The 12855-nt window shown below is 35.7% G+C and overlaps 1 protein-coding gene across 1 annotated transcript; it reads right to left on the reverse strand.

Annotated features, from left to right (window-relative positions):
- Positions 1–953: 953 nt before the first annotated feature.
- On the reverse strand, positions 954–12391 carry LOC123659305. The gene is made up of 16 exons (XM_045594556.1): positions 12332–12391; positions 11994–12171; positions 11787–11918; positions 10995–11121; positions 10690–10753; positions 9546–9667; positions 7891–8004; positions 7666–7795; positions 5575–5721; positions 5352–5442; positions 4626–4781; positions 4496–4559; positions 4315–4419; positions 4097–4169; positions 3600–3800; positions 954–1230 (listed from the first exon to the last, which is right to left on the reverse strand). The coding sequence occupies exons 1-16, from the start codon at positions 12389–12391 to the stop codon at positions 1069–1071; spliced, it is 1926 nt and encodes a 641-aa protein (XP_045450512.1). The 3' UTR covers positions 954–1068.
- Positions 12392–12855: the final 464 nt, after the last annotated feature.

Below are 12855 nucleotides of genomic sequence, written 5' to 3' on the forward strand. Positions count from 1 at the left end.
CGGTCGGTCGGCGGACTTGTGATTTGACTTTTGACTTCTCACGCCGATCGTATCGTCTATTTTAAATAATGTGCCCCGGCCCCGGGCCGGGGCCCACTATGTTGTGATCGAATATAATTCGTGAGTGAGTGCGCTCCGGGCGCAGCCCGGCGCATCGGAGGAGTGCCTTTGTAGTATTGGATCGAACCGTCCGGATCGCTTCCTGAGTCGATCGATAGTATTATTTGAGTTGAAAAGGTGAAGCAGCTTCGAGTGTTGAAGTCGAAAATTGTAAATTAGATTTATAGTAATCGACATGACGGGAATGACGCGATATTTGCTCGTGTGATCCAGAGTTGTGCAAACTATAAAAACCAAATGATAATCGAATAAAATTAAGTCATCAAGTTTCATCATTTTTTATAGTCGGTTCTCATCTCCACTGTTGGCAGTTCTAATCGTGTAGCTAGTTTTGGGATCTGTGTAATATCTTGAATAATTTAAATCAGATATTTTAAAACTTGTGTCACATAGAAATATTGATATTATTGATTAGTTTTGAGTAATATGTACATATTGTGATATTTTAATTTAATCGTGAAATAGACAGTCGTAGGCTAGAGTAGTATTGTATCTGGTGACCTACCATTTCCGTCTGCTAAAGATTTTAAGCGTTCCTAATATTTGTCGCTTATGGACGTTTAATCCGTTACAAACTCTTTCGCTATTATTATCGACCCGCTGGTCGTATACGGTCTCGCGTGTGTGTTACGCTCTTATACTCAACTTAAATCAAAGAAGCTCAAAAGCTGTAACACTTACCGGCATCGTATCATGTGTACGCATGTTAATGCATTGTACAAAGTTCTATATTTATAAATATTTTAATTGATTGAAAGAATAAATGTTTATTTTCAATCACTAGCTTTTTAATTTATGCATCACTTTAGTATTATTATAATAAAACAACGACACCGTGCAAGACCTTCATTTATATTAAAAACTGGAATCGACATCACAATGAATTTTGTCGAAATGTAACTAACATCTCAGTCAAAATGTATAAAGTCAAGGTAAGTGAACAGAGCGCTAGGCGGTGCGGCGCGCCGGGCGCAGGAACGCGTACGCGTTGTGCGCGGCGCGCAGCACGGGCGCCAGCAGCGCCGCGGCCAGCGGCGCGCACGCGGCCCACAAGGAGCGCCGCGGTAGCTCCGCGCCGCACAGCAGAGACACCCGCATCACTACGGTTGCCTGCGCAGAAATTATCACTTTGTACGCTTGATGAAGCGTAAATAAATCTGCTGATTAAATTTTTCGTTACAATCTGTTTTACCAAGAAAATATCTAATATATAAAAATTCTCGTGTCGCGGTGTTTGTAGTTAAACTCCTCCGAAACGGCTTGACCGATTCTCATGAAAGTTTGTGTGCATATTGGGTAGGTCTGAGAATCGAACAACATCTATTTTTCATCCCCCTAAATGTTAAGAGTAATCCAACCCAAAATCTTTATTTTTAGATAAATTGTTTATTTTTTATTTTTTTATGATACAACATTAAAAATTACATACTAACCCTAAATTTTGAACCCTACGATCAGTGGCATGCATAGTCTTTAGACAGGGTAGGCAGACAAAAAAGAATTTGAACAGCCACACTGCAATTACTTTCTCGCAATTTTTTCCTATTTATTTTAATTTTTTTTTTTTTTTTATTATGTGATATATCCACAGGCTTATTATGCCCGTGCTTTTGTTATTCCATATATTATTATTATTATTTTTTAACATGCATCGGTACTTCACCGCAACTTTAGAATCTAGAAGCCTTAATAACTAGTCTTAAAATTTCAAATTTCTAAAATTCGACGCGAGTCCACTGACCAAGACTATTCTACATATTGCTTTTTTATAGTTTTATATACTAATTATTTTTATTATATTTACACTTATTTGCTAACTACAATATATGAGAGAGATATAATAGAGACTTTTAGATAATTTCAAGAACAGACAAATAAATTATTGGACACGTAAAGTGCATTTATACTTATAATAATGCAGGCATACAAATACACGTACAACAACCAACTGATATTTATCAAACAAACCAGTTACTGGATAGACTGACCTCATAAGACCGGCACTGATAATTTCGTTTGTGTCAAACATAGGAAATCATTGATAACACTATTAATTAGTTACGAAATTGTATTCTTAATTAAATCTTGTTTATTCATTAATAAATGAAAAATTATAACGTCATTGTTAATTATGTGTTAAATCGATACGCCTGAACAATTTTTAATTTATCTGTAAAATCGAATGTGTTGAATTTCCATGCACTATTTACTTTCATCAAACACACGTCTCCGTTACATATTTCACAAGTAAACTTATTCATCACTAATATGTTAATATTTTCACTAATAACAAGAACGCACAAACGAAAAAGTGAATTGTCTTAATATTACTCTGTGGAATATTGCGATTACGCGACCGTCTCAAAAATCATAATTATTAGTACAAACGGTATCGAATTCAAGACAATTTAATTTGACAGGTTATTCTTAGGCAGTGCCTAATTTCGTTGTTAAACCGACCAATGTTAAAAACAATACTTTGTTCGTATTCCATATGACGCGCGCGAAATTATAAAATTGTAGGATTATATCGATGGCTCCTAAGTATACTGAGTCAACTCTACTTTTAATAACTTTATTTTTTTGTTACATAGGTAGATAGGAAATGAAGTAAATGTTATTAATATCTTAAAAAATGAAATTATCAAAAGTTGTTAGTTGACTCAGTATACCTAAGAGCCATCGATACATTAGTCTTACTGTCATTGCTAACATTTATGCGATTATAGGCAGAAGTTTCATAAAAGGCCCGTCGTCGATGCGCACGAAGCGCTGATATCGCATATATGACGGCGGGTTTTTTTGAATCGGATTTAAATTGCATTACGATTTGTCTTTTTCAATAATATGTGTTCAATAATAATTGTAATGTTAATGCTTTATATATCATTTTTAGTAATATGCCAAGGCAGTTCCTTTCTGCCTATATGAAATGCACGCTACGGTATATTATATATAGCACGCTTTAATGCGTAATGACATGGCTCTAGTGTAGAGTGATGCGTGTAAGCTCAAATACCGGCGATTTCGGCTTCGATTCCCGTTGAAGAAATATAATTTTTAAATTATATTATACTACCGGACCCGGCAGACGTTGTCCTGCCCGGAAAACAGCTACCGAATTTACCGATTACCGATAACAGCGCCATCTACCGGCTCAAATTGAGATAAAAACTACCCTATCTGCCAAGTTGAACCAAATTACAGATGTTTACAAAATTTGATAAAAATTGGTTCAGTAGTTTGGGAGTTTGTATTTGTACGAATATTTTTTTCGGTTTGGATGTTTATATCCTTGTGGGTCTCCCCACCGTGCTTCGGAAAGCACGATAAGCGGCCCCGGACATTATTATAGACACCTGATAGCAATCGTTCCTCATAGTAAATAGGTACGCGTATTAGAATAAAAATAATAAAAGTAAACGTAGGCGAGACAGGAATTAGTCGTCTAGTATAGACGTAAATGTACCAAATCTTACCAGCACTATAAAAGGTATGATCTGCCACTGAGCGCCGATCCTCGTGGAGCACGCATTCTCTTCGGTTGCGATATTCATGTCGGAAATGAAGTCGTGATTGCGATAAATGTACAGAAGCGCAACCAATTCTAACAGACAAATAGAGGGCATTGCAATGCCAGTCATGATTGCATCCACACTTTCGAGTAGAACCACACCACTCTGCAATGTATCATACAATAGATACCTCTAAACAGTCAGCCAACTAGGTTTTAATTTGCATTACCCTCATAGGATAAACAATAACTACTTAAAAATATTAAAAATATATTTATATAAATAAATATTTAAAAAAATATATTATATAATAATATAAATAATATAGTAAATATGTATATATAATATACTAAATATTTTTTAAGTCAGTATAATTTAATTGAATTATTATTAACTATTGCTATCTACTTATTTAATTCTCAAGTTACACAAGTATCTAAATCACAGTCAATAAGCCTTACATTTGTTGCAAACAGAAGACTTAACCCCATGCATGTTAAGATGGTACCAGCGACGACAGCTTGTTCTTTAAAACTGAATATAAAAAATAAACACAATAAGTACCCACTTATACTATATGAAACAACTTAGTTGAAAAAAAAAACTGTTTCATTTTCTCATTTTTTATCATATCCCACTTTATACACTGTGCTCTAAAAATATACATGTATCGACTTACACTAATTTAACTTTACATTCAAATATTGTATGTAGAGCAGTCTTCACAAGGATATAAGCCACGCTCATGTAGGAAAATGATAACCCGCTGAATATAAGCGTTGATCTATGTCAAAAAAAAAAATAACATTTTATTTTCTTACAACCATGTATACATACTTTATTTACGTAAAGAAACCTACAGAAAATGTGAGTAGTTATTGATCAGTGCACATTTAGAGTACATAGGAATTATCCATAAAGTACCTAAAAATGAAATTATGTTAACAATATGTTTCATTACAAATATATAAAATTTAGAAAGCGTATTACTTTCCTTCATGTTGTAAACAGTCTTGGTATTAGGTTGTATGCAATCGACTAGGGCACATATTGCGGCTCCAGCCGAATGCAGTCCCGTTAACAGAAGTAAAAGTCCGCTGTGCCACACATTCTCACCATTGAGATGTGGATCGATATGACCCATAGCTAAAACATATTTATTCACATATAATCATATCACATATAATCATATAAACATAATTATTCAAAAAAATAATAATTAAATATCATGTATATAATATTTTGTTTTATGTGTAAAACGAGATATTAGCCATGTTTGTTGGTGATCATCGAAACTTAAAATAAACAACAATAATTGTGTTTGCTAGCAAACGAAAAAAACCGGCTACAATTACATCGACAAGTAATACAAGATAAGTAGACGAAAAAAATTAACAAATGTACTAAACGCCACTACGATTTTATTACGACGGTTCCCCTCGATTTCTCTGGGATTCTATCATCAGATCCTGGTTTCCTTATCATAGTACCCTTGGGATATCTCCTTTCTAACAAAAAAAGAATTATCAAAATCGGTTCATAAACGACGAAGTTATTCCCGAACATACATAAAAAATATATATACGGTCGAATTGAGTAACCTCCTCCTTTTTTGAAGTCGGCTAAAAATTACGGCCTACCATTCCTTTTAACATATCGTTAAATCATACATTTAGTGACTATGAAAGATTTAAAACATATAATAAAAACGCTCACCGTAGTGATTTAGTCCTTTTCCGTGAATTATTTCTGATCCCACACTAGCTGAATGTATGTAGATAGATATTTCTAAAGCATCAGCTAGACCCTATAATTACGGAGACAATTTTATGGTTATAAATAAACCACTGACATAAAAAATAGTTCTCCTATACGTAAATGAAAATATGTTGAGACATATGACAAAGAAATTTAAATCCGAATTTAAGATTATACCCACTGCAATTACTTCTTTAGCACCAATCCTGAACACTTTACGCATTACTTCTGGCAAACTGAATAATTTGATGATAGCAGTGACCAAAAGCACAACTGACCAAATCCACGGCACAACTACAAGCCAGGAATGTACATTATTCCAAATTAACTGTAAAGTAAAATAACACTGGAGGAAATATTTGTTTGGAAAAAGTATTAAAAAATCTTAGTCTTCATAACTGCAAAAAAGCTTCATGTCTTATTAAGACTTTCAAAATAATAAGTCTTTTTAAGTCTGTAAAATTGAATAAAATAACAATTATTCTCTGAAATATCAGACTGAAGATTTTTTAAGATTTTTTTTAAACAAATATTTCCACCAGCAGTTCAGTCGAACGTCTCCTCAAATTATTATCAGACCGTAGCTATATTTTATGTGAACATCTAGCAGTAACGTAGCGAACTTAATTCGTGCCCGGGGCACGATACCATTTTAGCGCCCCCCACATTCGAAAACCATATAATATGTCCAGCAATTTTCGCCATTTAGTTGCGCCCGCGCGTGTTAATGCCATAACATAGTGTGAGACGGATGTCAATAGAAAAAAATTTAATTAGAAAAACACTGATTTTGAATTAATGTATTTCTTATTTTTTGTTGTTTAATTGTTATTAGTTATTAATTACCAGATGTTGCTGCGCTGGAGGATGTCTTTAAGACCTTAGATTGGGGAGAACGAGGCATTAACGTCAACGGTGAATTCATCTCTCACCTTCGTTTCGCCGACGATATTGTCATCTTTGCGGAAACGTTAGATGAATTAGGCCACATGCTGGCCGGCCTAAACGAGTCCTCCCAGCATGTCGGTCTCTGTATGAACTTGGAGAAACGAAAGTTATGTTTAACAACCAAATCATACCGAGACTGGTATCGGTCGATGGTACCCTTCTCGAAGTTGTTCAGGATTATATTTACATAGGCCATACTACCCAACTAGGCCGCAACATCTTCGAGGAGGAGGCCGACAGGAGGATTCGGTTGGGCCGGGCGGCATTTGGCAGGCTTCGCCGAGTCTTCACTTCGAAGATTCCGCAATTCTTGAAGACAAAAGTCTTCGAGCAATGCGTCCTGCCTGTGTTAACATACGGAGCCGAGACGTGGACACTGACGAAGGGATTGGTCCACAAATTTAAAGTCGCTCAACGTGCAATGGAACGGGCTATGCCTGGGATTTCTCTCATCGATAGGATTAGAATTGAGACTATCTGTGAGAGAACGTAAGTAACCGACATAGCCCACGAAATTAGCAAGTTGAAATGGCAGTGGGCTGGTCATCTGTGTCGCAGGACCGATGGCTGTTGGAGTAGACGAGTTTTGGAGTGAAGACCGCGTCTTGGCAAACGCCGTGTGAGACGTCCTACGGCCCGTTGGACCGATGATCTACGTAAGATTGCCGGTGTAGGGTGGGATGAGGATTGCGGAAAACCGGGATGTCTAGCGCGAAAGTGGGGAGGCCTACGTCCAGCAGTGGACTGCCATAGGCTGAAGTGATGATGATGATGATACCAGATGTTTTCTATACATACAAATAAATAAAATTGGAGTGTCTGTTTGTTAATATTAAAATACCGCTTTTTACTAAATGAATATGGATACACGATACATATACCAAAATTTACATTTTTTACAATTTTTGTCTGTCTGTCTGTTTGTTCCGGCTAATCTCTAAAATGGCTGGATATAGTAAGAAGTAACTTAGGCTACTTTTATTTTAGGAATTTATTTATTTTATGACTGCGATCTGAAGATTAACTTTTTTGTTCAAATCCATGCGGACGAAGTCGCGGTCACGGCTAGTTATTAAATAAAATTAAAAATTGTCCTTAATACTTTTTTCTTTTACATACTTTGTTCTACAGATTTGTGGCACTAAAATAAAATAAAATAAAATAATCTCAAATAAATAACCAAGCTCTTACTGTATTTTTGAATTGGTTAAATATATTTTTTCTTATATTTTTTTATGTTCCGACAACTTTTAACCTATAAGTATATATATATAATAATTTAGAAGACTATAATTAATTTAATAAAAAAATATATATTGATTACCCTTCCTTGGCTTAGCCGCTCTTTTATCAGCAAAACCCATAAAATACTCCATACGAATGTCAAACATAACGATAATGCCATATTGAACTGGACTTTGTCGTTATCTTCGCGAAATAAAACTACTTCAATACTGAAATGAGTAATACCAAAAGTATTTATCACACATCTCTTAATGTTAGGAAATTTAAATAGAAGTACAGAATCCTATTATTATGTATTACTTACTAAAAAAAATTATATGCAGGAGTGCTGAATAAAGTTGGGTAGCCCATGGAATAGCCCTCATTACAAACTTCTATTGTTTGAGGGAAAGTTCGGCGAGTTATATTTTTTAAAGGTCTAAAAACATTATTAGTATTCAATATAAATTTTTAAGTAACCCAATATAATAGTTATGTAAATATAATTAAGGATTATATGATAAAGTTGTTAACTGCTACTACACCACACACACACACATCAGCTTATCGCAGTCTACTGCTGGACGTAGGCCTCCACAAGTTTGTGCCAAAAATGGCGCGGGCAGGCGGGTTGGTGAACGCAGGGCTGGCTTTGTCGTACCGAAGACGCTTCTGCCCGTTTTCGGCCTGTGTATTTCAAAGCCAACAGTTGGATGGTTATCCCGCCATCGGTCGGCTTTTTAGTTCCAAGGTGGTAGAGGAACTGTGTTATCCCTTAGTCGCCTCTTACGACACCCACGGGAAGAGACGGGGTGGCTATATTCTTAATGCCGTAACCTAACGCATTACCTATTAACGCAATTATAATTAACACAACCTACGCAGCGCGTTAACAATATGTATGGTGAGCGTACAACTGCTTATATTGTGACTCGACTTATTAACAACCTACCCTTAGATTTATGCAAAAGTATTTCAAAAAGAAATATCAAAAATAAATTAAAACAACATTACTTAAATAATTTGAACAAAAAAAAATGACTTAAATTGTATTTTATTGTATTATTGCGTTTATTTATAACATTACAAATGTTTTTCGAATTTTTTTTTGTTGTTAATATTTTAAGTGTTGAAAAAGAATGTGAACATTGTCTGTAACCATTAATAAATAATTAATGTGTATAATTAGACTAAGATAGCACAGGTTAAAAACCTTAGTGGTTTTTTGTTGTAATTTTTTTATAATTTCATATATTGTTAATTTTATAAACAATAATTAAAAAAAGAAAACTGAGGTAGGGCACAGCAGGAATTTCCAGCTCAAAATATGGAGCCGACTGGTGTAGTACCTCGATCTTACAGAAGATCACAGCTAAATAATACTGTTTTCAAGCAGTATTGTGTTCCTGTTGATGAGTAAGGTGACCAGAGCTCCTGGGGGGGGGGGGGGGGATTGGGTAGGCACCGCGCTTGCAATACTTCTAGTGTTGCAGGTGTCTTAAGCTACGGTAATCTCTTACCATCAGGTGAGCCATACGCTTGTTTGCCGACCTAGTGATATAAAAAAAGAAAAAAAAAACACATAAACCGTAACCATACAGCAAACACTACCTAGCCTACACTAGCCTGGAAATGCTCCATCATTGGCCGAAGGCTTACTATTGAGATGAAATATTGTACCATGCTGTTCGCCACCCTTGTACATTAACGACAATTACTAGTATATTACTACAATACAATAATATTAACAGTATTAATTAAAGTCAAAGATCTTTTTTTCATAATAAGAATAGACACCTGCACGGGAAAGTTCGCGTATTCGATACCTACATGTAGTACATGTCTAGTGTGGTATGTAGCGAATAATATTATTTACACGTACACGTTGTAGGTACTATAAGATTTATATAAAGATTTTACATATTTACACAGCATCGCGAGCTAGAATAGCTATTAGTACAAGATAAAAATATTTATAACCCTTCATATTTTAGATTTTTATCAGTTACGTTTCTCCATGCCAAATCTTGAGTTCCAACTGTTACATGTTCTGGTTTCATATTTTCATCGCTAAGTTCCCCAGTTACCGATGAAAGATTAGACTAAAACAATTAAAAATTGAAATTTTAGTATTAAGATAATAGAAATAAAAAAAAAAAAACTTAACGAAAGTCAAAATCATGTCATTTACAAAAATTATAATACAATTATTTGTAAAAAAAAAAAATTGATAATTCAGTTCAGCCTATTGCATTTAATTGCTGCACATAGGCCTCCCCAAGTTCGCGCTAGACATCCAGAATTTTGCGCAATCCTCGTCTAGCTAGCATCTTACGTAGATCGATCGTCGGTACAGCGGGCTGAAGGACGTCCCACACTGGGTTTTTCAACACGCGGTTCACTCCCGGGCACCTCTACTCCAAGTACTATCGGTCCTGCGACACAGGTGACCAGCCCACTGTCAATTCAACTTGCAAATTCTATGGGCTATGTCAGTTACTTTCGTTTTCTCGCGGATAGTAGTCTCATTTCTAATCCTATCTTTGAGAGAGACCCCTAGCATAACCCGTTCCATTGCACGTTGAGCGACTTTAAATTTGTGGACCAATCCCTTCGTCAGTGTCCACGTCTCGGCACTGTATGTCAACACAGGCAGGACGCATTACTCGAAGACTTTTGTCTTCAAGCATTGTGGAATCTTCGAAATGAAGACTCGACAAAGCCTGCCAAACGCCACCCAGCCCAACTGAATTCTCCTATCGGCTTCCTCTCGAAGTTGTTTCGGCTTAGTTGGATGGTATGGCCTAGATAGATAAAGTCATATGGGGCATCGCGGTAGCATGCTAACGCGACCCCGTGGCGTCCCACTACGACTTAAGTTCGACGACGACGACGACGTTCTGTCTTAGCCCTGTCTGTGGGAGCCCCTCACTCCCGTCGCCTAAGGGCGGCGGGGCTAGTGCGTAAAGGCATTTTCCAGCGTAAAAAAAGGTAGACATAATTCTGATACGCAAGTGGGGTTGACCTACTGATTCTCCCTCTGCATACAGGCCAATCGTGCTGCTGGACAAGACGGCCAAGTTTCGTAGTAGATAATATAATTTACTATTTTTGATAGATTTACCTCTGATAACATAATAAATGTGACATTTTTTGCTACAGGGTTATATGGTTTCAGGTCAAAGTCTCTGAAATAAATAAAAAATTTAAATATTACACATTTTGTTTATGACACAAATCTGTATGATAAGCAATAAGTGGTACAATTTTTTTTTCAGCCAACAACATCGAAAATTTGTTATGAAATCGTCATCACATTGTTGTTGAGCTGCGGTAGCTAAATCATTGTTAAGAAACACAAACAAAAATGTTTGTGTATTTCTATACAAAGGGCACTTATAAATTAAAGTATGATTGCTATGTGCTTACCTGCAATGTGTAAATGGCAACTTAGAGTCCGAGACTGAGTGAAATACGTAGATTGCAGCTATAGAAGCGATTGTGCAACAAATAATGGCTCTCACTAAAGCATTTATGCATATTGCCAATCCGATACCTGTTCAAATGTAGATACAAATACGTTGGTTATCGATATCGTTGGGATCTATTTTAATACTATTTAAATTAACGTCCACTGCGGTTTTAATAACCGTGTTGACATAGGTAGGTACGTACGTATACAATACAAGTTATAAAAATATAAGTAGAACAATTATTATTCAGTATAGTATTTTCAGATTGTATTGGTTACTAAGAGATAGATTTTGACTGATTCGCTACTTGACAGTAAATGTTCAAGAAAGAACAATATTCTCAAAAAAATTTACTGTGGTAAGTAAGGCACAGCAGGAAATATCCTGCTCAAAATCTATAGCACCCTGACTAGGGGCGTGCCTCAGCCTTACAGAAGATAACAGCTAAATGCAGCTGCATTGAAGCAGTTTTGTATCGCTGTGGTGAGTAAGGTGAACAGAGCTCCTGGGCGTAATTGGGGCGTAGGGTCGGTAATGCGCTTGCGATGCTTCTGGTTTTGCAGGTGTTTATAGCTACGATAATCGCTTGCCATCAATGAGTCGTACCAACGCTTATTTGCCTATTTTCATTGAAAAAAAAGGTGTCGATCGCAATAAATAAATCCTTTTAATATTAGCATTATAGATTCTACGTTAGCTAAAATATACAAAAAAATCGTTATTATTCCACATTTATTAATTTTATTACCCTCAAACATAGGCAAAATACGAAATGCGCGACCTGGTCCACTGATACTCCACTGACCGAGATATACTTCGAAATGACGTAAAGGGTTTGCAAGAAGACCAGTAGACATTATTAAAAACAACATAAAAAGAACTAAAAAAAAAAATAAGAATTTTTAGCTTAGCACTTTATATCACAAAATTAATTTATATAAATAAAACTACAGACAAAATCCTCCAGTGAGCGCCGAGGCTGCAACTCGACAATGCATAGTTAAACAAGCTCCAAGCGCGAGTGAGCCAAGTCTCAGCTTGCGGCGCCCCCGCATGCCTCTTTGTGCGCCTCCCGACGCGTTGTCCATGCCGGGGATATGGGCGGTGGACCATACCACTGACCATTGGCTTTGCTAGTAATGCCAATACTAATTACTTTGATGGAAGTTTATTCACTACGTTGATTAAAAAGGTAATTAATTTTTTTTAGGCTACTGTAGTTCTACAACTTGTCTTTTGTAACACTACGACTGCTTTTAAGTTATTTCTTATTTCCATAATCAAGTTATTTACCGCATCTCTGTTATCATATGTAAGAATAGTGTCCATCGAATTAATATTTCGGGTAGCCATTCTATTGTTAAGAGAGCAATAAGCATTAAAATTTTGGATCAGTACGGGAAAACTTTTCCATTAATTTCGTAGTTATATGCATTTGATTAAAAAAATAATTGTCAGTACTGTCCTGTACAACTGTCATGTATCGGCAGGATTGTTTAATTCAAAAAGGTCGAATTATTTTTTATTGATACGATTGAAGGTGGGTTAAAGTAATATATCACTAGCTGGGCCCTGCGGTATCATCCGCGTTGATTTTAGGAATTTTCTTAAAGCATACCTAACCTTACTATTTAAATTTTTTAGTTATTGATACTGGTAGAGCAAGCAATTATCTATAAAATGTTATATAATTTATGTGGAGTAATTGTGAGATGTTTTCTAAAAAGGGAAGCAAACATCTTAACCTAGCGTATTAATATATATGATGTCATTTAGAGAAAATTATATTTTTAACACACTTTTGTATCAAAAGTTTT

This window comes from Melitaea cinxia, chromosome 2, assembly GCF_905220565.1.
Source record: "Melitaea cinxia chromosome 2, ilMelCinx1.1, whole genome shotgun sequence".
NCBI lineage: Eukaryota > Metazoa > Arthropoda > Insecta > Lepidoptera > Nymphalidae > Melitaea > Melitaea cinxia.

Excerpts from the sequence above, each read along its gene's own strand:
- LOC123659305 (XM_045594556.1), bottom strand. The coding sequence starts at position 12,391 with ATGGCTACCCGAAATATTAATTCGATGGACACTATTCTTACATATGAT. Across the intron at positions 4,560-4,625 it reads TGTTTACAACATGAAGGAAA|GTACTTTATGGATAATTCCT; the intron begins GTAATACGCTTT and ends TTTCATTTTTAG. Across the intron at positions 1,231-3,599 it reads TCATACCTTTTATAGTGCTG|GCAACCGTAGTGATGCGGGT; the intron begins GTAAGATTTGGT and ends ATTTCTGCGCAG.